General features: G+C 39.9%; 1 protein-coding gene across 2 annotated transcripts in view; it reads left to right on the top strand.

Moving 5' to 3' along the window:
• The window catches only part of SEC11A (SEC11 homolog A, signal peptidase complex subunit), a 38,607-nt gene that overhangs the window by 8,661 nt on the left and 5,818 nt on the right, over positions 1–24,128 (top strand). For both annotated transcript variants that reach the window (XM_040642836.1, XM_008687800.2), the window contains exons 2-4: positions 11,711–11,820; positions 17,356–17,505; positions 23,304–23,423. In XM_040642836.1, the coding sequence (XP_040498770.1) occupies positions 11,711–11,820; positions 17,356–17,505; positions 23,304–23,423 (380 nt within the window). The remainder of the gene's footprint in view (positions 1–11,710; positions 11,821–17,355; positions 17,506–23,303; positions 23,424–24,128) is intronic.

The raw sequence follows: 24,128 nt of genomic DNA, 5'->3' as shown, positions 1-24,128 counted from the left end.
TAGTGAATTGTACCTATAGAAGAAATAATCCCATAGGTTTGTTGCTGATTTCAGGGCATATACCATATACTGGAAGGCGTTGGACTCTCCCAGCCCCACAGAGTGTTGCTGATGCCTAGCTGGTGCTATAACTATTCTCAAAAGGCCATCTGTATCACTCAGAAGATAGAAACCTTACCAGTAACTTAACAGGGAAAAGTTTAATATAAAAAACTGTTAACTAGTAAAACATGCTTAACTACTAAAAAGGGGTAAAAGAGCACTCATAAAAGGTTCAGAGATAGCATGGTGAGAAAACAGTTACTACCCTCTAGGATGAGGGAGTGGACAAGGAAAGAAATAAGAAACTACCTTTCTCCAGCCCCCCTCCCAAGCCTGAGATTCAGACCTCTTTGGAGAGGGTGTGGCTCCATAGGAACATTCAATCTGCTACGGCAGTGACATTTGCATGGCAGGGAGCTGGAGCTGGTCCATAGCAGTGGCCTGCTGGGAGGCCGAGAAACTTGCCAGAGATCGTGTGGGCAGGAGCCAGGCTATGATGGTCACTGAAGAGAGCACTATTGCACCTGCACACAGATCCACTCGCTGCTACCATGTGGAATAAAAACATGGGACAGACAGGAGAAGTCCCTCCATCACCTCGCAGTGGTCCACCCATGCTTTTATTAATAAAACTTAACATCAGATCACCTGGGTGACTCAGATGGTTAAGCATCTGCCTTCAGCTCAGGTCATGATCTCCAGGTCCTGGGATTGAGCCCCATGCTGGGCTCCCAGCTCAGTGGGGAGTCTGCTTCTCCCTCTCCCTCTGCTTCTCCCTTTGCTTGTGCTCTCTCTTTCTCTCTAAAATGAATAGTCTTTAAAAACAAACAAACAAAACTTAACATCATTGAGCCAGTTGGAAAAGAATTTGTTTAGGTAACACAAGGATGGATTGGAATTCAGAGACAATAACTTGATAACTAGCCTACTGTTCCACTTTTCTTTCAGGCCGGCCACTTCAAGGTGATGGGAGACATAGTAAGACCAGTGAATTCCATGACCCATGTGCCCACAGCTGTACTTTAATTATCCATAAAATGGGTTTCCTGGTCACAATCAGTGTTGTGTGGAATACCATGATGAGGAAATAAAGCATTCCATAAGTTCACAGATGGGGTTTTGACAAATACCGAGGACAAAGAAGACAGATCCATATCCAGAATATATTCTAGTAAGGAAAATTGCTGCCCCTCCCATGATGAAAGTGAACCAGTATCAAGCATGGTGTCATTGTTGATTTTTTTTTGCAGTTGGCGGACTAGGCACTCATCATTGGTTAGAACCAAATTGGTTTTGGTGAGTGAAAATCCATGTTGCTAACCTTCAACTTGGCTGCTACAGACAGCCACTTTGATCTTTGGACAAGACAGGAGTAGCTGGGCAGAGTGGAGGACTGACATCCAGAGAACAGGGAATTTTATCTAAGTATTAAGAGACTCCTCTGCTGAGGTCATTCTTTGGTGAACATTTATATGGGACACAGGTATCTTCACATTCTAAGTACCTATTTGGAGAGCTCATTCAACATACCTCTTCCCAACCTTGTTGTCTCTGGCTTTTCAGTTATGTCCCTTCCAAGCCCCTGGCCATCTAGCCAAACTGGTAGTCACTCTTGAAGCAGTATAAATCCACACTTGTGGCCATCTCTCATTCCAGGCAAAGTGAACAACTGTTACATCACTCAAAGTTATGCCCCTTGGAGGGATTTCCCTTAATTACAGTCCCTTGTGGTCAGCCCTGAATGGACATGTAATGCCACAGCCGTCTGTTTTCAGTTGGTGCTTGATGGTTCCTGTAGAACCATCTAAAAACCGGGCCCACAGTCTTCCTTAGTCAGCTCCCCATGCGGCGATGGGTATGAGCTGAGAGAGATGAAGCAGTATGACATGAGCAGGAGCGGTGAGTGTCTGAGTCTCTTGCTTGTACAGTTTGCTTATGTCTTCCGGACCTGCTCAAGCCCAGACTTGTATAGACCACGCCCACGTGATGGCAGAGTGCTGTATGAGTGCCCAACTGCATGGCTGGGTGTATCTGGCAACATCTAGTTCAAGCTGCAGTGTTCAGGTCACATGGTAACTTGGTGACCCACGGTCAAGTGTTCGGTCTCTACTAGAACTTAGTAACAAGCCAGAGGCTGTTGCTCAAGAGAATAGTTCAGAGCATAGCATAGCTTTGCCCCTAATCCGAAGGTCTGTGCTGCCGTTCACCTATAGGGAATGGCCAGAGGCTCCCTGTCATAAATACTTCAGTCACCATGAGATCTTCTGGGTCATATGGCTCAAGTGCTAGAACGGCTTTCATGGCAGCGTGGACCTGTCACGGAGCCCTACTCAAAACTGGCTCAAAATGGGTCTATTAGATAAGAGCTTGCAGTAGTTCACCCAAATGAGGTATATGTTGCCTCCCGAATCCAAAGAGACCCACTGCGCTTTAAGTTTGTTCGTGGTAGCAGGAACCAGATGCAGCAACTTATCCCTTGTCTTAGAAGAGCTGTCTTAGCAGGGACCGCTGGACCCCAAGAATTTTCATTGGGACGGGAATTTTTGTGGTATTTATTTCCCACACTCTGGCCACATACATATTTTACCAAGGAGTCTAGGTCACGAGGTTCCACTACCAAGTCCAGTCAGCATGATATCATCAATATAATAAACAAGTTTGGAATGGAGGGCCAATCAAGGGTCTCCTTTACCAGATTATGATAGAAAGCTCTAGAGTTGATGTAGCCCTCAAGTAGGCCCTGTTACCAAAAGCATACCTAGTAGTCTTATTCCTCTTGCTGCAGGGGTCTTCAAAGGTAGGAAATTGTCACAAAAACATGGAATGAGCCTATTTTAAGTTGGCATTGTTAGAAGCTGATGATTGTCTTACCAAGACAGGGTACCTAACCTCTGATTCTCATCATTCAGACTTATTAAGAATATGTACTGGGGCCCGGGTGGCTCAGTCAGTTGGACGTCCCAACTCTTGATTTCAGCTCACGTCTTGATCTCAGGGTTGTGAATTTGGGCCCCATGTTGGGCTCCACGCTGGGCATAGAGCCTACTTAAAAAAAAAAAAAGGGCTCCTGGGTGGCTTAGTCATTAAGTGTCTGCCTTCGGCTCAGGTCATGATCCCAGAGTCCTGGGATCGAGCCCCTCATTGGGCTCCCTGCTCAGCGGGAAGTCTGCTTCTTCCTTTCCCACTCCCTCTGCTGGTGTTCCCTCTCTCGCTGTGTCTCTCTCTGTCAAATAAATAAAATCTTAAAAAAAAATGTACCTTGTAGTTCTGATTATTGCTACATGTAGTAGCATTGTTAAGGGACCGTGATAGACTGCATGATAAGCTAGATTATGTTTATGGTTATGAGCCTGGAATATCACTTAGAGCAGGAAATAAGGTTGGAGAGGACAGCAGGGGCCAAATCATGGAAGGCCTGTACACTGAGGAGTTCATACTTCATAAGTAGTGAGAAGGAATTTGGAGCAGACAGTACAATAATTTCATTTTCACCTTATAAAATTAATATATAGGCACATGAGTTATATGGATGCAAGTCTAGAGGTAGAACCGTCAGATTATTCTAATAGTCTTGGTGAGAGGAAACAAGACCTGATGAAGCAGGAGCCACAGGAGTAAAGCCCACGGACTGGATGTGAGAGATGTCGGGGAGGTGAAATCCAGAGGCCTTGGGCGGATGATGGTACCAGTCGCTACACTAGAGAGTGTAGAGGAGGAAGAGATTTGAGGAAAGGGATTGAGTTCAGCTTTGGATCTGCTGAATTTAAGGTGATTTTTAGTAAGTAACAATATATTTACCTAGGGGATATACGTGGTGTGATATGAAGATAGAGATTTGGGTGTCATCAGCGAATGTTGTAATCGAAGCCATGAAGAGACAAGATTGCATGCAGAATGGGAAGAGAAGAGGACAAAGATTGGATCTTAGAACACGTGTATTTGGGGGACCGACGTAACAAACCAAGGGATGACTGAGTTACAAGAAAGTTAATCCAGTGCCAAGTGCTTCAGAAAGAGAAGTAAGGTAGTTGAAGTAAGTTTGTGAGCTCACCCTTACCCCCCCTTGTAATGAATAGTTTAAATATTATATTTACGTTATTCAAAAATTTGAAAAGCGGAAGTGACTTTTTCCTGTAGCCTTGCAGCATTGCGTGCTTTCGAACTTCTAGGTTTCTCCTGTTCTAGTTGANNNGCGGTACCTCAGGACAGTTCTACTTTGTATTTCCCTTATTCTGAGTTGGTTGAGCACATTTTCATATGATTTGGGAGTCATTTTTACTTCATTTTCTATGAACTAGCAGTTCATAATCCTTTGCCTATTTTCCTTTTTGGGTGGTTATTTTCTTACTGATTTCTCAGAGCTGTTTATAGGAAGATTGGTCTTTTGTTTCTATATATGGTAAGTATTTTCTGAGTTTGTCATCTGTCTTTTGACTTATAGTGTAATTCGCCATGCATAGTTGTGGGGTTTTTTGGTTATTGTTTGGTTATTTTATTTTGTTTTGGTAATCACATTTTCCTCTATTTTCTTCATAGCTTCTGGACTTCAGGTCAATTAAAAAGACCTCCTTTACTCTGAGGCCTTGCCCGCTCTGTTTGCTTCTATTTTGTGTGTGTGTGCTTTAAAAAAAGAAAAGGTTTATTGATACATAGTTTATAAAATTCACCTTTTTAAGTGTATAGTTCATGTTCTTCAGTAAATTTATCGAGTCGTGCAGCCATCACGACAGTCCAGTTTTAGAACATTTCCATCATCCCAGAAAGATCCTTTGTGCACTTCTGCAGTTGATGCCTGTTCCCATTCCCTGTCCTGGGCATCTGCGAATCTTTCTCTTAGGATTTGCCTTAACTGGATAGTTTGTATAAATAAAACCATTGCAGCTGACTACTTTCATTTAGCGTAATTATTAAAACTTGTGGTGAAATACACATAAAATGTATTGTCTCAACCATTTTTTAAAGTGTAGGGTTCGGTAGTGTCGAGTACGTGAACATCGTTGTACAACCAATCTCCAAGACTCTCTTCATCTTGCAGAATTAAAGTTCTGTACCCATTAAAAACTCCCCATTCTCCCTTCACCCCAACCCTTTGGCAGCTACCTTTCTCCTTTCCATCTCTATGAATTTGACTTCTATTGATTTTTTCTCTGTTGTTTATATGTTTTCTACTCTGTGGATTTATGCTCTAAACTATATTTCCTTCCCTGATTGCTTTGTGTTTAGTTTGCTATTTTTTCTAGTTTCTTAAAGTGGAATCTTGGGTTATTGATTTAAGATCTTTTCTAACATATGTATTTAAAGCTATATATTTCCCTCCAAGCAGTGCTTTAGCTTCATTCCATAAATTTTGATATGTTGTGTTTTTGTTTATACTCAGTTCTCAAAATATTTTCTGATTTCCCTTGTGATCTCTTTTTTGACCCATGGATTATCTAGAAAAATGTTGTTTAATTTCTGAGTATCTGTGGACTTTCCAAATTTCTTTCCAGTGCTGATTTCTAATTTAATTCCATTGTGGTTGGAAAGCATAGTTTGTATGATTACAATCTTTTAAAATTTGAGGCTCTTTTTAATTTGCCAAGGGCCTGATCTCCAGAGAATGCATCACGTGTGTTTGAAAAGAATGTGTATTCTGCTGTGTTGGGTGGAGTGTTCTCTAGGTGTTTAGTTGGTTGATGGTATTCAAGTTTTCTGTATCCTTGCTGATTTTCTGTTTTTGTTGTTTTTTAAGATTTTATTTATTTGAGAGAGCATGAGAGAGAGGGAGCACACATACACAGTGGGGGAGAGGGGGCAAAAGGAACAAGGACGTGGGGTTCTATCCCTGGGGCTCGATCCTGGGACTCCAGGATCATGACCTGAGCTGAAGGCAGATGCTTAACCAACTGAGCCACCCAGACACCCCTCTTATTTTTAGTATTCATTTTCAGTGAGTTACTTTGGGTTTCATTTGCTTTTTCTAATGTTTTAAGGTAGAAGCTTAATTTAGGAAGTTTACAAATATTTGGAAATTAAACAATTTCTAAATAACCCATGGGTTAAAGGAGAATCACAAGAGAAGTTACAAAATATTTTGAACTGAGTATAAACCAAAATACAACATATAATGTGAGACTTTTCTTTTTTTCTTAATCTAGGCCTTTATTGCTATAAGATTCCTTCTGTGTAGCATTTCTAGGTGCATCCCACAGATTTTGATGTATTTTCATTTTATTCAAGTCAAAATACTTTCTAACGTTTTCTTTCTTTCCTTTCTTTCTTTCTTTCTTTCTTTCAAGATTTTCTTTATTTACTCAAAAGAGACAGGGCTGGGAGAGGAGAAAGAGGCAGAGGGAGAAGCAGGCTCCCAGAAGAGCAGGGATCCCTGATGCAGGACTTGATCCCAGCACCCCGGGACCATGACCTGAGCCAAAGGCAGCTGCTTTAACCAACTGAGCCACCCAGGCCCCCCTCCCCCAAAATTTTTAAAAAGATTTTATTTGTTTGAGAGAGAATGAGCAAGAGAGCACAAGGAGGGGAATGGCAGAGGGAGAGGGAGAAGCAGCCTTCCCACTGAGCAGGGAGCCCGATTCTGGGCTGGATCCCAGGACCCTGAGATCGTGACCTGAGCCAAAGGCAGACGCTTAACCAGCTGAGCCACCCAGGAGTCCCAAAAAATTTAACATTTTTAAAAATGAAACTTGTTTTACTATTTCTGATATTATGCCTGTTTAGGCTGTTCAGGATTTTTTCTTTTCTTATTTTCATTTAAGATCATCACTGGCTCTATCAGTGACTTTATTGGGCCATAATAACAGCACATATTCTGAATATGCTTCCATTTTTCCAACACCATCAGCTTTACTTCTAGCTGCTGTCAAGGTATCTGCCTCTAATACCTCAGCTTCTAATCACTTCCTCTTTTGTGAGTTAGGAAGCAGGGGAATTGTGGTTATGGATTGATGAGTCTCTTAGTTTGAGATCTTAAGAGAAGTTGAAAACTTAGGACAACTGCAGTTTTGTAGCTCTGAGACACATTTTTGCTTCCATGGTCACTTCTGTCTTTGCTTGATTGCTGGAAGTGTGACTTCTATGAAAATAACCTATGTGTTGAACCTCAAATATCTCTTGCAAGAATAGGAAATATAATGGTGGATTTGATAACTGTAGCAGATAACTGCACGGTACGTGACTTCCAGATTATGGCTGTTAAATTTGTCAACTTTTATGTTGCTGAATTTTCGGTCCTACATTTTTTTTTTTAAACTCTTGTTACTTATTACTTACAGTGTATTTTAAATTGTCACAGAACTCGTAGGAGAGGATTCGGCTTCCTAAAACTGTAAAAGTAAAATATCACACACAAATCTACATACCATACCTACCAAAAGCTTTGATTTTTTTTTTTAAGATTTTAGTTATTTGAGAGAGAGAGAGAGGGCATGAGCAGGGGGAGGGGCAGGGCGGAGGGAGAAGCAGGCTCCCCGCTGAGCAGGGAGCCTGATGCGGGGCTCGATGTGAGGACCCCAGGATCATGACCTGAGCCAAAGGCAGACGCTCAACCAACTGAGAGATCATGATCTGAGCTGAAGACATGCAGTTAACCAACTGAGCTGCCCGAGGGGCCCTGCTTTGATTGGTTTTAATAACATTTTTTTCTAGTTTCACCTTGAGCGTTGAAGAGCGTATTGTTCATCACTTCTTAGAAATGATAATAGGGCTATTCACTTCTGTGGTTGTCGTTCTACATATGTCACGGTGTCTTATTAATAGTTAGCATGATGTTGCCACATGGTATGAGGTTAGGTAGCTGCCACCTTATTTCTGCTAATACCAGAAAAAGACAGCCCTTTTTCGTAAGTATTCAGATGTAGTGGTAAAGAAAGCAGGAGCTAGGGAGGCAGTGTGTTTGTCTTTTGAGTAAAGACTGTTGGTGGGAAAAAGGGGAGAAAAGAAAGGGAGAAGAATACGACATTTTTCAGACTTTTGCTCAGATAGAGTATTTGTTTCAGCAAATAGTGTGCTTCTGTCTAGGTTTTGGCTCACAGACTGACTTAGCACATTTTAAGGAACATACGGGTCATACACAGTGAGGGACTTTTAACCTCTTTCTCACTGATAAGAATGATGGTGATTTTAGTGATTAGATAAATTTCACAACAATGACTCTGTAGTGAAAGGTCGTATTACAAGTCTGAGGGAAAGGAGAAGGCTAATTATGGGTAGAACAGTGACCTCCTTGCAGGGACCTGGGGAGTTGTAATTTTTGTCTTTTCATTTTTCTTTTAAAGAATGGTTATTAGATATCTCACACCTGTTCTGCCAATGCTACATCGGTACCCTTCTGAAAATGGAAAGATTCTCATCAAGGAAACAGACCTGAACTGATTGACGTGTAGCTATTTTTAGATTTTACTTATTTCAGTGCGAATTTTTAAAGTTTTGCTGCAGAAATATTAACATGGTTGATTATGGGATATTGCCATAGACCCCGCTAGGGGTATTATGTAAATATGTGGTACATGCAAGGGTTACCTTTTCAAAATCTGGCCAGTTTTGAAATATGAAACTTATCTGACCCCCAGGTAAGGAATCATGGAGCTACATTTTATATTTGGTCATTTAGGTGGACTCTCACAGCCCTTCCCTCAGAGGTCAGGATTGGGGTGTGGATTCTGTTGTTCTCACCAGTACTGTAGGTGATTTTTCAGGAGCAAAAGCTTGGAAAGTAGGGCTTTAGCTGAATTCCTGACTGCTTATCCACTGGTTGACCAGAATTACTTCTTAGAAATTAGTTTTCCTACTTCTGACCTCTCCCACTCCACTTCCTCAGTTCTGTTTTCTGAGTAAGAGGACCATATTTTTGATCTTTTAAAAAGCTACCATCTTGAAGAGGTAGAATTTAGGAGACCTGAGTTCTAATAGTTACTGCTCTGGGGTGCCTGGGTGGCTCAGTCGTTAAGGGTCTGCCTTCGGCTCAGGGCGTGATCCCGGTGTCCTGGGATCGAGCCCCGCATCAGGCTCCTCCACTGGGAGCCTGCTTCTTCCTCTCCCACTCCCCCTGCTTGTGTTCCCTCTCGCTAGCTGTCTCTTGCTCTGTCAAATAAATAAATAAACTCTTTAAAAATAATAATAATAACAGTTACTGCTCTGCGTGCCAATAGCTGTGCCGCTATGAGCGTATCACTTAGCCTTTCTGTGCCTCAGTTTCCTTGCCTGTAAATGGGAGGAAATGTCCCCAGATGGGAATGTCAAACTACGTATCAGATTATACCTGTATGCTCATATTACTCCGTTACTCAAAGAATAGGAAATATTTGTGTCTTTTAGAAAATGTTCATATTTTCGTCCTTTGAGGGCCACGTTAATTGCGTCAGTAGAGTATGTCGTACTTCATTGGAGCACCAGAAAAATAATGTTCTGGCCGTTAACATGGACTTAAGAAAATAAACCTAAACAACTTATTTTTAAATAGATGATGCTTGAACTTAGTAAAAACTTAAAAAACATGAAGCGTATATACTGGAAGTTATTTTCGTTTCACCTCAACAGCCGATTCGTCTTTCAGAGACAGCCACTGTCCCCAGTTTCTTGTGTATCCTTCCCGAGCTAAAATTCTTATCGTAATAGGTAGTTAATAGATGATCCAAATTTATAAAAATAGTAGTAACAATTTTCAGAAGCATGAGGGTAAATAGCACAAGAAAGAGCTAAAAGACAAAATGATTGCTGGGCTGGCCTCCCATGACCAGGATAATTGCTGGTTTTTAAATTATATTTCGATAGAAATAAAAATTAATTGTAAAAGTAGAAAATAAAGGTAAATAAGATGACACAAAATTGGCTAGTATTGTAGCCCCAGATGTAACCACTCACATATTTATGTTCTTCCAGTTTTTTCTATACGTTTGTTTCAAGAAAAATCGAAAGACCTCCCTCCCTCCCCTGCCGGAAGGGGCGGTTACGTGAGGTGGTAGATGTGGTAACGAGCTCCGTGGGGGACCCTTTCACAGGGCATACGCATATCAGATCCTTTTTTTTTTTGAAGATCCACTTATTTATTTGAGACAGAGAGAGGGGGGCAGGGAGGGGCAAAGGGAGAGGAAGAGAGAGAATCCCAAGCAGGTGCTATGCCCGGCGCAGATCTTGGCATGGGGCTCAATCCCACGACCCTGAGATCATGACCTGAGCTGAAATCAAGAGTCAGACACTTAACCCACTGAGCCACCCAGGCTCCCCTCACGTTATACACTTTAAATATCTTACTCTTTGGGGGCACCTGGCTGGCTTAGTTGGTAGAACATGAAACTCTTGATCTCAGGGTTTTGAGTTCAAGCCCCATGTTGGGCATGGATCCTTCTTAAAAAAAAGTCTTGCATTTTTATTTGTCAGTTATATCTCAAAGCTGAAAAAAATTGAAAGAACAGTACACAAACACCTGTAAGCTACCACATAGATTCAACAGTTGTTAACATTTTGCTGTATTTGCTCCATGTGTACTTATGTGTGCATATAATTTTTTTTTCTGAATCATTTGAAATGGGTTGCAGATATGACAGTTCATTCCTAACTACTGTTGGCTCACTACTACTAGCATGCAGTATCCTCCATAACCATAATACTGTTATCACACCTAAGAAAATTAACACTAATTTCCTACTATTATTTTATGTTTGAGTTTCCCCAACTGACCCCAAAACGTCTCCTTTTTTTTTAAGTAATTTCTATGGCATGTGTGGGACTCGAACTCGTGACCCTGAGATCAACAGTCACATGCTCTACCAACTAAGCCAGCCAGGCACCCCCCAAAATGTCTTTTATAGTTGGGATTTTTTTCTTATATGCATTTTGTTCTTTTGAACCAAGATCTAATCAAAGTTTATGCATTACATTTGGTTATGTCTCTGTAGTCCTTTTTGATCTAGAACAATGGCATTGAATTTTTGAAGACTAGAACAGTTGTCTTGCAGAATGTCCACATGCACGTACATTTTTTAAAATCACAAAAATGAGTCAATCATCCTCTTATCCAGCCTAGTCCAACACAATTAGCCCACGTTGTTTCTCTCACTTGAAATGCCTTTCTCATATCATATCTGCTTATTGCAGTAGAATCTTACAATTTGTCAAGTAGTGGAAATTTAGTAAGACAGAAAAGGCTGGCCTTCAAGTCCTAATTATGTGACTGACAAGCTGTGTGACTTTGGCAAAGTCATTTTCTCTGTCTGAGACTAAGTTTCCTCCAATGTAAGAAGAGGAGTGGAGTTAAATGCCATTGAATAGCCCATTGTTGTCAAGGGATAAACGTTGTAGAAAACTAAGTCCTAGAGGAGTGTAGAAGCAGTGGTATGTACCACGGTTGTGCTTGAACTTAAGGTGAATTTTGGTGAAGCCTAAATGAAATAACATCTGTGAAAAGTTTTAAACGTAAGTTATTATGTAAGGGTCGTGTGTTGAGTGACCAAACAAGAGAAAGGTTACTGGGGGATAGGAGGCTGGGCTGGGATGCTGATGGTATAATTATTACAGTATTTTTAAGACTGTTTCAGAACTTCAGCTGCCCTAATAGTACTACCTGAAACATTTTTGGTTTTGTTTTTGTTTTGAAACTTTTAAATTGATATACTCTCAGTTGCTTTCTTGAGTGGGGATAATTATGGATCTCATTTCTTCTCTTTTGTTCTTACAGCTCTATTATCAAGTCCTAAATTTTGGAATGATTGTCTCCTCGGCACTGATGATCTGGAAGGGGCTAATGGTCATAACTGGAAGTGAAAGTCCAATTGTAGTGGTGCTCAGGTAACAATTTTTCTTTTCAAGGCGTAGGATTGCATGCCATTACTTGAGAGGAAAATTGAGAAATTGAGTAACGATTATATTATTCCTCTGGAAACTATGCTTTCCCAGAAGAGGGCCTGAAAGAAAATTAGTTACTATTTTTCAACTGTGAGAAATGCACAGCCTTGTTAGGCACTTAGAATTCAGACCCCAAAGGGCTCATGACTTTTCCGTAAAACGTTTACTATGTGAGTTTTATTTTGGGCACTTCTTGTAAGAAAGTGTTTGAGTGTACTGTATTTTCCTGAAATAATTCTGTCTTCTTACATTCTTCCTTTTGATACAGCAGGGCTGCTGCATAGTTGTTAGTTTGCTGGATTAGGTATCATCTCCACGAATTAATTAAAAGAGTTTTTCTGCAGCATGTTCTCAGTGTCAGTACAGAAGCATCACTAATTATTTTCGTGTTTCCTGCTGACCTTTAAATACCACTTCCAGACAGACTTCAGGAATTTTGAAGATTTTAATGCTGCCTCTTAAAGTGACAGTACTGAATCTTTTCCCATTGTACTTCCTTCTTTACCCTTGAACTCATACTCTAGTGATTTAAAAACAAATTTAGTAACTAACTCCTTTTTGGAGAATTACCCTTGGTTGTTTAATTGAATCATTATAATTCTGTCTTATTTGGGGCTTAATTATATAAGCTATTTCAAATCTTCTCTGGAGATAATGGTGTATAAATAGAAAATAAATCTTTAACATTATCTAGAGTATAGATAATAGTACGTTACTCTTAACAATATCCGTTTGATTCCTTCATTGTCATATATGCACTTCAGCAATAAGTGGTTCCAACAGCAAGGCACTGGGTCTCCGGTGTCTTACCTTACTCCTGCTCTTACGCATACCTTTGTTCTATGTTTATTAATGAACACATCCAACTGTAAGTTTAGAGATCCGAAGGCATGTATATATTTTATTAGCTGGGAAAGCATGCACTACTCTGGGAGTACAGCGATGTGGCCCCAAGTTCCCAGACAGTTTTAAATTCAGTGGAGAGCTTCAGTTTCAGACGCTGACAGAAGGAGAAGCCACACTAATTGGCACTGTGGGAAAAAGATGTAGACAGAGAACCCAGGGAGGCTTCTTTTAGAGGTTCTTCTGGGATTATTTCAGATTGAGTTCCCTTCAGTGGAGATGCTTAAGGACACTCTAATGACTTGTAAACTGGGGATGTTGGAGTGAACAGGGGATTCGACTGAGGACCTCTTCACACAGTGGTCCTGAAAACAGTTCACTTCTGCTACGGCTGGAAAATTTATAATCTCAGTTGGGGCTTAAAAGTGGTGTTTGGACAAATTATTTTGCAGGTAGGTTTATTTATATACTAAGCTTTTCTGATTACTGATGTGGAATAAAGAAGGGAAATTAAAAGAGACCAGGTCCTTTTGGAAGAGAATGTGGTCAAGCCTAGAAGGAGCGGTCATTAGAGAAAGGTAATGTACATGATTGGGTGGCTGAGTAAAACCAGGTGGCCCAGGTTTCATGTAACTTCGAGGAATATAATTATTACCTGAAACTAAATATGCCTCAGAGGATTCAGGTTAACTGAGAATCCACTTTTAGGACTTTTGTGAAGTCACTGGGGATAAAGACAAATAACTTCTTAGGAAATATATTTATTTTTTAAATTCCAATATTTGACCCATAGTGTTATATTCGCTTCAGATGCAGACAAATACTATATTATTTTTTTTTAACGGAGATTCAGCGAACATTCAAAACTTTTTTTCCCCTTTATAGAGCTGAAGTCAGTTTAAAAATATTTAAGTGGTTTATATATAACTTATAAAATTTACAATTGATGTATTCTAAAAATTTAGTTTAGTCAGGCAATAGTAAAAAGTTTACTAATAACTTAATGTTTAAAAAGTGTCCCCCAGTTTATTTCTTTAACGGTCCTCTTACTGCACACTGTTTTGTTTTTAAGATTTATTTATTTGAGAGTGCGAGCGAGCATGCAGGGTGGGGGGAGGGGCAGAAGGAAAAGGAGAGAGAGACTCCCAAGCCAAAAGCTCCCCGCTGAGCTCAGAGCCCAGCACCAAGCTTGATCCCATGACCCTGAGATCATAACCTGGGCCCAAATCAAAAGTCAGAAGCCTAACTGACTAAGCCACCCAGGTGCCCCATTGCACACTATTTTTAATGCCATCTGTTTCTGAATTTTTAAATCTTTTTATTTCTCATCCAGCTTTCTTCCCTGAAATCTAGAGTTGTTTTCACCCCACAGTGGACATCTCCATCTGAATGTTGACGGGGCACTTGAAACTCCATGTAATAAAAGTAAAATTCATCTTCTTTTCTCACACACCTGTTCTTCCTCCTACTACTTCTTTTTTTTTTTTCCCCTTAAAGATTTTATTATGTATTTGTCAGAGAGAGAGAGGGAGAATGAGCACACAAGCAGGGGGAGCTGTAGGCAGAGGAAGAAGCAGGCTTCCTGCTGGGCAAGGAACCCGATGAAGGACTCGATCCTAGGACCCTGGGATCATGACCTGAGCTGGAGGCAGATGCTTAACCGACAGAGCCACTCAGGCACCCCTTCTTCCTCCTTTTTCTGTGACTGTCACTGCCATCTGCTCCATTGCCATTGTTAAAAATCCAGCAGTCATCTTTGATCACCCCTTTCTGTCCTGTCTGATTGGCCATCAAATTTGTTATTTTCCCTCTCTCTTCTTCTCTTATTTTATAGCTGTCTTCCCTGTTGTTGTTCTATTTCAGGCCCTCCTCATGTCCTGCCTGGGCTGTTGTAGTGACCTTTAAAAATATGCTTTTATAATCAGAAAAAGTTAATATATTTTCATTATATGGAATGTTGAAAACACAGAAAAAATCTAAATGGAATGAAGTCACCCATAGTTCTGGGATATAGTCACCATTAACATTTTAGTCTCTTTTTTCCTGTACATTACTTCTTACTTGCTTCTGTAAGTGCATCCTTTTCTTTGTGTGTCCCCTTATGATTCTCCTGTGTCCATATTTTTTTTTTTAAGATTTTTTTATTTATTTATTTGACAGAGATAGAGACAGCCAGCGAGAGCGGGAACACAAGCAGGGGGAGTGAGAGAGGAAGAAGCAGGCTCATAGCGGAGGAGCCTGATGTGGGGCTCAATCCCACAACGCCGGGATCACGCCCTGAGCTGAAGGCAGATGCTTAACCGCTGTGCCACCCAGGCGCCCCCTGTGTCCATATTTTTAATAACACTCCCAGTGATTGCCAAGAATTCAGTTATAAGTACTAACCTGGACAACTGGTCTCCCAGTCTACCTTCTGATCTTTTCTTTTCTTTTCTTTTCTTTTAAAGATTTTATTCATTTATTTAACAGAGAGAGATACAGCCAGCGAGAGAGGGAACACAAGCAGGGGGAGTGGGAGAGGAAGAAGCAGGCTCCTAGTGGAGGAGCCTGATGTGGGGCTCGATCGCAGAGCACTGGGATCACGCCCTGAGCCGAAGGCAGACGCTTAACGACTGCGCCACCCAGGCACCCCATGAAGTGATGTTTCTTAAATGTAAATGTGATTATGATACTCCTTGCTGAAAATTCTAGAGTGTCTTAGAGGCAGGTTAGCACTGGGAGAGTGGATTCTGTTGGGCTCCCTGTTCAAATCTCACCTTTAACATTTTTTTGATTTATAACTTTACAACTTTTTTTTTTTATTTTTTTTTATTTATTTATGTGGCAGAGAGACAGCCAGCGAGAGAGGGAACACTACAACTTTCTAAGCCTCAATCTCCTTGTTTATAAAATTGGGATGATAATATCTACATCATAGAGTTGTTCTGAAGACTGTTTAAAAAAAAAAACTTAGAATGGCACTTTGCACACAGTAAGTGCTCAGTAAAAATGAGCCATTAAACTGTAGCAGCTCAGCTTTTATCTGTTTTATTGATATAATTTTCAAGCAAAGTTTTATTTGAACAAAGGATGTCACTGATTTTAAAAATCAATCAAAGTAAAAACTTGAAAACTACAGGTCGGTCTAGAATACTTTCTCTAATATTTTCACCAAGCACATGTCCTATCTTCTGCCTTAACATCTGAAAAAGGGAACTCATTGTCCCCTGAGGAATCTTAACAAAAGTTGTAAGAATAAACATGTACTGAAAATCCATGTCCCCAGTAGTTCACTATATGTTGCTGTATATTGGAGTCACCTGGGTTGTTGTTTGTTGTTGTTTTTTTTTTTCCCCTATATATTGGAGTCACTTGGGTCTTTACAAAATACGATGTCTGCCTCCCATACCCAGACATTCTGATTTAAATGGCTGGAGTTACAACCTAGACATTGGGATTTTTTTCTTTTTTCTTTTTTTAAGTTCCCCAGGTGATTCTAATGTGCAGCAAAATTTGGGAACAACTACCATATTCCCTTATATTGAGGTACCAGAGTCTTATACGGACATGTTTGGACTTTGTCATTATTCCTATATTGGATTTTAACCCTTACCTGTCTACTTTTCTCTTACTAAGTCTATTATTGAAAACTGGAGCTTGAGTTTCAGAAAATAATACTGATGGGCTACCTCTTCGTAGCAAGAAAAAATTCATTAGGGGGCATCTGGGTGGCTCAGTCATTAAGCATCTGCCTTTGGTTCAGGCCACGATCCCAGCGTCCTGGGACCAAGCCCCGCATCGGGCTCCCTGCTTGGGGAGGAGCCTGCTTTTCCCTCTCTAACTCCCCCTGCTTGTGTTCCCTATCTCACTGTCTCTCGCTGTCAAATAAATAAATAAAATCTTCAAAAAAAATAGAAAGAAAGAAAGAAAAGGTTCATTAATTAGTGCAAATATCATAGGACCTCTGAAGAACTTGGTATAGGGTAGAACAGGGGAGAGATGAGAAGACATTCTAGAAGTTTGTCCTCACTAATTACCATGGAATTGAAGCCTTTTCTCATTTCTGAAATTCTTAAAAATCTCTGCTTTTGTTCTTGGTTTTCTTTCTTGTTTTTCTTTTTGACATAAGTTGATAACAGAAGCATTATCTGTGTAGCTGACTATTCTTTGACTTGATGAGCTGTTTTTCCTTCTTAGTGAATCAAAACCGTAAGGTCATCTTGGTCTATATCTTTATAAATGGCAGAAGGCGATCCAGTTCTCATTTGAATATTTGAATGTGTTTAGCATTTTCAGATGAGGTGAGAATAAGGGCAGTGATTATAAAGTTCATTCTTTTATATTCCATTTGTCACTTGAAATTTTAAAAGGTTAAGGAATTAGTTACATTGCCCTTTTCAAGATTTAAGCTCCTTTGAATAGTAATGCTTCAAACGCATCTAGTCAGTAAAGGCTAATAACTAAAGAAACTTTTGTGTAATTCATTAGTCTGTGGAAACCGTATTTTGAGAACAACACACATCAATGCTGATATATTTGTTAAAGTATTGAGTATACTCCAGGGGTGATACTTGCGACTGTTTTGTTGAATATCTGATTTGAAAGTAAATTTAATCTCACACTTTGTTTTCTATTATATTCTTTTCTCTCTCCTAGTGGCAGCATGGAGCCAGCATTTCATAGAGGAGATCTTCTCTTTTTAACAAATCGAGTTGAAGATCCCATCCGAGTGGGAGAAATTGTTGTTTTTAGGATAGAAGGAAGAGAGATTCCTATAGTTCACCGAGTCTTGAAGATTCATGAAAAGTATGTGCAAACTATGTCTTCTCTGTTTAAAGAACTTTTCCTGTTTTAGTGTTTGCAGTATTTATTTTGATAACCTGAAGATTAAGAAGAGTGGGCAGTGCCTGCATCCTTCTTCCAATCCATTTTTATGAATGTCTGAAGGTTTCGTGAACATCTGGAAAGCTAAATAGTTAATTATTCTTTATTTCTCTGAAGCTTTTTCTGGAAGTTTTTCTTGGTTTCCTTTTACTTCCCAACCAGATCCATAGCCCTGTGTATCACCCCCCAAAAAAACATGACGTAAAGGTTGATCCCAAATAGAATCTTCTAATGTAATTGATGAGGTAGCCCTCCCTAATCTTTCCAAAAGAAAAAAAGATCTTTATGGCAATCTAGCAGTCATGTCCAATAAGAATAAATTTACCAACTTTTTCAAATTCCAAAGAAAAAAAAATTTTTTAAAGATTTTAGGTAATTTCTGCACCCAACGTGGTACTCAAATATACAACCCCAAGATCAAGAGTTGCACACTGCACTGACTGAGCCAGCCAGGCGCCCCTAAATTCCAAAGAAAATTTCCAAAATCTAAGTTACTCTTTTAAACATAGACTCTTGCGTTTTAGAGTTAGAAAGGACTTGTGTAAAACCTTTAGAGTCACCTAGAGGTGGAGTGGGACGTAACAATGAGCAAAAAATTTCACCTCTCTGGGTCTGTTTCCTCATCTGTGATGTTAAGAGGTTTAGGAAGATGAATTACTGTGAGTTCTGAGCCTGTGCTTCCCTGTCCAGCTCCATATTCCTCACCCCCTGCTTTCCAAATCTGTAGTAATTCTAGTTAAGGAAAACATTCAGGAGGGAGGGAAAGAAAGAAATGAAGGAAAAGGTAGGTGTCCTGGAGGACACACAGAGGGGAAGGAAATCAGTGAGACAGTGATTTGGGTTCTTGAGAATGAGGGAGCCCTAAATAAATATTATCTTATTCTTACCCTACTCTCTAATTTATTTTCTCCACTTAGAGAAGAGGGAACGGTCAACTGTTGCTCTTTCATCTTTTTTTTTTTTTTAAGATTTTATTTATTTGTGAGAGAGAGTGAGCATGAGCAGGGGGGAGGGGCAGAGGGAGAGGGAGAAACAGACTCCCCATGGAGCAGGGAGCCCAACCTGGGACTCGATGGGGGACTCGACGGGGGACTCGATCCCGGGGCCCTGGGATCATGACCTGAGCCAAAGGCAGATGCTTAACCAATTGAGCCACCCAGGCGCCCTCAGCTGTTGCCTTTTCAAAATCCCTGTAAACACTCTAGTTTAAAAGAGTTCTTTCTTCATTGGTGAAATAAAGATGGGACTGCTCTTCCCCCCCCCCCAAACTTCAGTTATATATTTTGAAGGATTTTAATTTAATTTAATTTAATTTTTTTAAAGATTTTTATTTATTTATTTGACAGAGAGAGACAGCCAGCGAGAGAGGGAACACAGGCAGGGGGAGTGGGAGAGGAAGAAGCAGGCTCCCAGCAGAGGAGCCTGATGTGGAACTCGATCCCAGAACGCCGGGATCACGCCCTGAGCTGAAGGCAGACACTTAACGACTGAGCCACCCAGGCGCCCCTGAAGGATTATAATTTTAAAAAGGCATTCTACTATTGACTAGGAAGGAATAACTTAATTTTTTAGAAATTTAATTTGGAATTGTGTAGGTTTCTTCAGTACAGGCAGTGTTTTCCGGATTCTTAAAGTGGATTTGTGGCATTTGTTCTTAGCCCTGCCTGTTGTGAGCAAAGCAGAGCCAACTTTGCCCTGAACTTATCAGAGCAAATCAAATGACACTCAGACCCTGTTTTGGGTAGAGCAGTTGTCCAGTTTTATATGCAATCCTTTGAAGTCGAGTGATTTTTTTATTATAAATAGTTGATCTTGTTTTAGGGCAAGTTCATTGACAGATACTATATCAATTAGACATTCTTTAAATTTTAAAAATAATTTTAACAGAATTCAGAATATAGTAAGGTGTATGGTAGCACTACTAGTGGGGTTTTTGGTGATTTCATTTTAGATTCTCGAGATGCCTTCAACTTGAAGGCCTATTTAGTTAACATATCCAGTTAGTATTCTGAAGATTCCGGTCTCCTTTTTTCTTTTGGGGGAGACTAAATTACCTGATTGTGATTATCATTTGATTTGGTAGAGTTAACAGCATTCTTAAATGTGAGACTGAATGAAAACCAGAATGGATGAAGTGTTCTGGAAATATGCCCTGAACGTTTTCAGGCTGATTTTTGCATTGTTATTCATTTCTTTCATCTGAACATTGTTTTAAGAAATAAAATCCTGAACTTTGAGAATAAGAAAGGTAGGAATCATTCAGCTGACCTCTCTCTTTGGTCTCATTCCTCCTATCCTTCTCCCCCTTCTTAATGTACTGTGCCTTTGTAAATTTGTAAATATCATAAAAAGCTCTTTTTTTCATATGTTGACTCTCTGTCTTGTAACAGTCTTATTATACAGCATGTAATAAGATGCTATATAAAATTGGGAAATATAGCAAACAGAATCACATGCAACCTTAACACCCAGAGAGAATGTTAAATTTGGGGTAATTTTCTCTTTGTTTTATAAATATACACTTTCCCCCGTACAACACTGGGATCTACTCAATACAATTTTTGGTAACATGCTTATCTCATGAATGTGTGGTAGAATATACCTGGTATTACCACATATGCAAAGACTCCCTAAACTAAAAGATCAGCTTGCCAAGTACTGCTTAATATGTTGGTAATGGGCCCATGAATTTGAATCCGTTCTTTGTGCCCAGCGTGGTCATTACCTCGTCCTACCTGTTCTCCAGAGGACACACGGTGTGCGCTGAGCTGTCTGACCAGGCGGTGGGAAAGCGTGCGTAATCCAGGGCTTTGCTCTCGTGCACTGCTGAGCTCAGGCAAAATACTCTTGTAAGGGATATTAAGAAATTTCCAGTATTTTTAATAGGAGGTAGTTTGGAGGAGTAAATAGTACATTGAGAAAAAGTAGTTGGTGGTGTTTTTTAAAAAGACTGACCCACGTCCTGCATTTATTGTAGTTACTGTGTTTTTAATTAACTAAAAAAGGGGGAGTTATTACTCCTGGCTCCTCCAGGAGGGCTGTGAGACACGCCTGCAGGCAAGGTCACACATGCTGTGGCAGATGGCAGAACATCTCTTCTTTGAGTCCTTCTCCCCTACCTACTCTCTTGTTTTCCATTTTCTTCCAACATAAATGAATCAGGAAAGAGCTAGCACATAGCAAGGTCTGTGTTTTCATTTAAGAGACAACATCATTTTGAAATATCATCAGTTGACTTAATTCTTTTGGCTAGTTCCTCCCGTTAGCCTGCTAGTCAAGTCCCTCTTAATGCTGATGCTTTTCCCACATATAAATTCGTACTTTATTTTACAGCTTCCTCTGACGCACACTTACTAAGTTCCGCCTGTTATAGAGGGTATTATCGTTGATGATGGCGGCTCCTGGCATGTGGTCAAGTATTCTGGAAGGAGAAAGATTGTGGTGGGGATGACTTAGTCCTCGGCTTTGCTCTTTCTGTGCAGAGAGAGATTGTATTGCACCCGTTTGGCTTTTTGGGTCTTACTTTTTCTTACCTAGAAGGTGATTAATTCTTCCCTCCTAACATCACAGCATTATGATGGTTGAATTGAACTGCAAGCACGTCGAGCTCCTTGGAGATAGATGATATTGAATATTTGGTCCCTGTGGTCACCAGGGGAAAGCCCTGTGTAAGTGCGTCATCGGTCAGTGTTGGGGGCCATGAGCGGTGAAGTGCTGGGCTGGTCTTGATGGCAGGTCGAACAGGGGCCGGTGCCGCCACTCCCGTTCCGCAGACGGAGACCTGTGCTTTTTCACACAGCTCTAGTGGTCTCTCCCGACACCACCCCAGAGCGGGGAACTCAGGTGTGTTTGTGTGGCTTGTTGGCAAATCAAGTCTTTGTGGAGAGCCCAGGTCTCGTCCCTTTCCTTTCCTGGGGAGCTTCTCCACTCCCCCATTTCGCTTTCCTCAAATTTGGTGTTTCAATTCTGCCTCCGTGGGCTTGCTGTTGTTTTCATGGTTGCGTACACTCTTCCTTCCTGTGCTCCTGTGGCCCCTCTTGGCACCTGTCCTCTTTCCCTCTCCAGAAGTTTTCAGACACTCTTTCCCTCACTGAGTTGTCAGCTAAGGATTGTTTTTTTCTGTATATATTTGCATTTTTTCTAACTGGAATCTCATTTTTAATGTGACTGTTTGCACTTAACTGTTTTTGCTGTTCGCAACACCTTCCAATTTAGTTTCATCTGCCACATTTTGTGTCTAGTGAGCCAGTGTCTGGCTTAGAATCTAAGTGGATGTTAGTCAGTAGGAGTCTGAGCTAATTTTCTTCTTTATATAGTACTTAACCCAAACTCACTTGAATTAGTTTTAAGATAGTCTTTATCAAACTGTAAAATGCTTTTGATTAAATTTTAAAATTACTAGAAACCTCCTGTTCTTTAACAGAATTAAACTAATAATTTCTTGATAAGTAAAATGCTTTTCCTAAAAACCTTGGCATGTCAAAGCAATGTAGGTTTGTTGGAGGATAAAATTAGAAGCTAAAGAAAAAAATTAGAAGCTAAAGAAAGCCATAGATGGCCTCTGTTTATACCTTGGTTTGTCAGTTTAGATCTTTTTTACTATCTTATTTTTTCTTTCATTTTATTTTTTAAATACGGAGAATTTCTGGGGCGCCTGGCTGGCTTAGTCATTGGAGCCCACGACTCACAATCTCAGGGTCATGTCAAGCTCCGTGTTGCCCTACTTAAAAATAAAATATAAAATAAATATAAATATATATATATATATATTTAGAAATATGTTAGAATTTCTAACATGCACAACAGTACACAAAACTGGATACTCAACTCCCATGTGCTCTCAGCCAGTCCCAATAATTACAAATCTATGGCCAGTTCTGCCCCACTTACACTACCACCTCTTCCCACTCTCCTTCCTGTATTATTTGGATCAAATTCTAGATATCATGTCCTGTCATATGTAGATATTTTAGTAAATAGCTATAAAGCATAAGCAATGAGCATTTAAAAAACATAACTACACTTAGCATGCTTACACCCCAAAAAAGAACAACCATACCTTTGTATTATTGTGTTTCTAATCTTTGTGCAAATTCCCAATTGTCATAAGCTTTTTTTTTTTAACCGTTTGTTTGACTCTAGATTCACATAAGGTCATTGCTTGCAGTTGGTTGATAAGGCTTTATAATCTCTTTCTTTAAGCTGTAAATTCTTTCTCCGACTTACCTTGTTCCTCACAACTTGTTGGTTGAAGAAACTAGGTTATTCTGTAGTTTCCCTAGTATTTGTTGTGGATTATATCCTGTGGGGTAGTTTAATGGGTTCCTTTGCTCTTTGTATTTACAGAAAACTGGTGGTTTGTGTTTGTCTAAATATAAAAATGAGATTATACTGTATATGCTATTCTGTAATCTTTTCTTCACTTAATAAATGTGTATCATCTTCCAAAGTCATTGACTATTCTTCTGTAACATTGTCCTCAATGCTTACATTATTTCAACTCATGAGTGTTAGACTTTCAGCTTGTTTCCAGTTTTTCCCCAGTATAAACACAGCTATGAACATCCTTTTAGCTAAATAGAGAATTATTTTGATATTAGGAATGATGATGAAACACTACAGTTCTGGTTAACAAAGCAGATTTTGTGCTTGCAAATGGCATGGAGGTGCTTGATAACTTGGCTTTCCCTCGCTCTTCTTTCCCCCTTTATTCTTTTAAGGCAAAATGGACATATCAAGTTTTTGACCAAAGGAGATAATAATGCTGTTGATGACCGAGGCCTCTATAAACAAGGACAACACTGGCTAGAGAAGAAAGATGTCGTGGGGAGAGCAAGGGGGTAAGTATAGAGGGGAGCATTTACTGAGCTTTACGTGAAATGTGGCCCTCTGTCATATTGTCTGATCACACACAATTGAATATAATGTTTTGGTCCTGGTTCTACGAAATCACCTTGTGTCTGAAAAAGCATGCTTCTTAAAATGCATCTAAAACTTTGGGTATACTGCTCCAGAGGGGAGGAAATGGGGTGCAGCAAAAGAGTAGAATATTAGTGATGAGATGATGGATCGGAGAGATAATTTTAAAAACTCCTTTGTTTATTTAATTCATTCAAGAAATGTTATTGGGCACCTTCTTGTACTCTGAGTCTATACTGTGCTAGTCTGGGGGGTCCAGAGCAGTGTTGATCCTGCTTCTGGAAATGTCTTTCTTCAGCAGTTACTGAGTCAACAGCTTAAAGTATTCATCTAAGTTAATTTTATCATGTTTATTTCATACTGTTTTATTTCTAGTCTTACAATCACTGGGGTCAAATGAAATTTAAAAGTTATATTAAGCCTGTTTATTTCAGATTTTATCAGGAGAACAGATCAGTGGAGGACAGGAATTGTAAGTTACTGACATGAGGACGTAATAGAATTGTTACTACCTTCATGTTATTAATAGTATTAACAATAACTCACATTTATCAGGGCTTACTGTGTGCCAGAGACTCATTCTAAATGTTTTACAAGTATTACCTCATTTTAACCACAGAACAACC

Source organism: Ursus maritimus, unplaced genomic scaffold (assembly GCF_017311325.1).
Source record: "Ursus maritimus isolate PB19 unplaced genomic scaffold, ASM1731132v1 scaffold_27, whole genome shotgun sequence".
NCBI classification, from domain to species: domain Eukaryota; kingdom Metazoa; phylum Chordata; class Mammalia; order Carnivora; family Ursidae; genus Ursus; species Ursus maritimus.
Note: the sequence above shows the minus strand (reverse complement) of the source record. Positions and strands in the feature narration are given on the sequence as shown.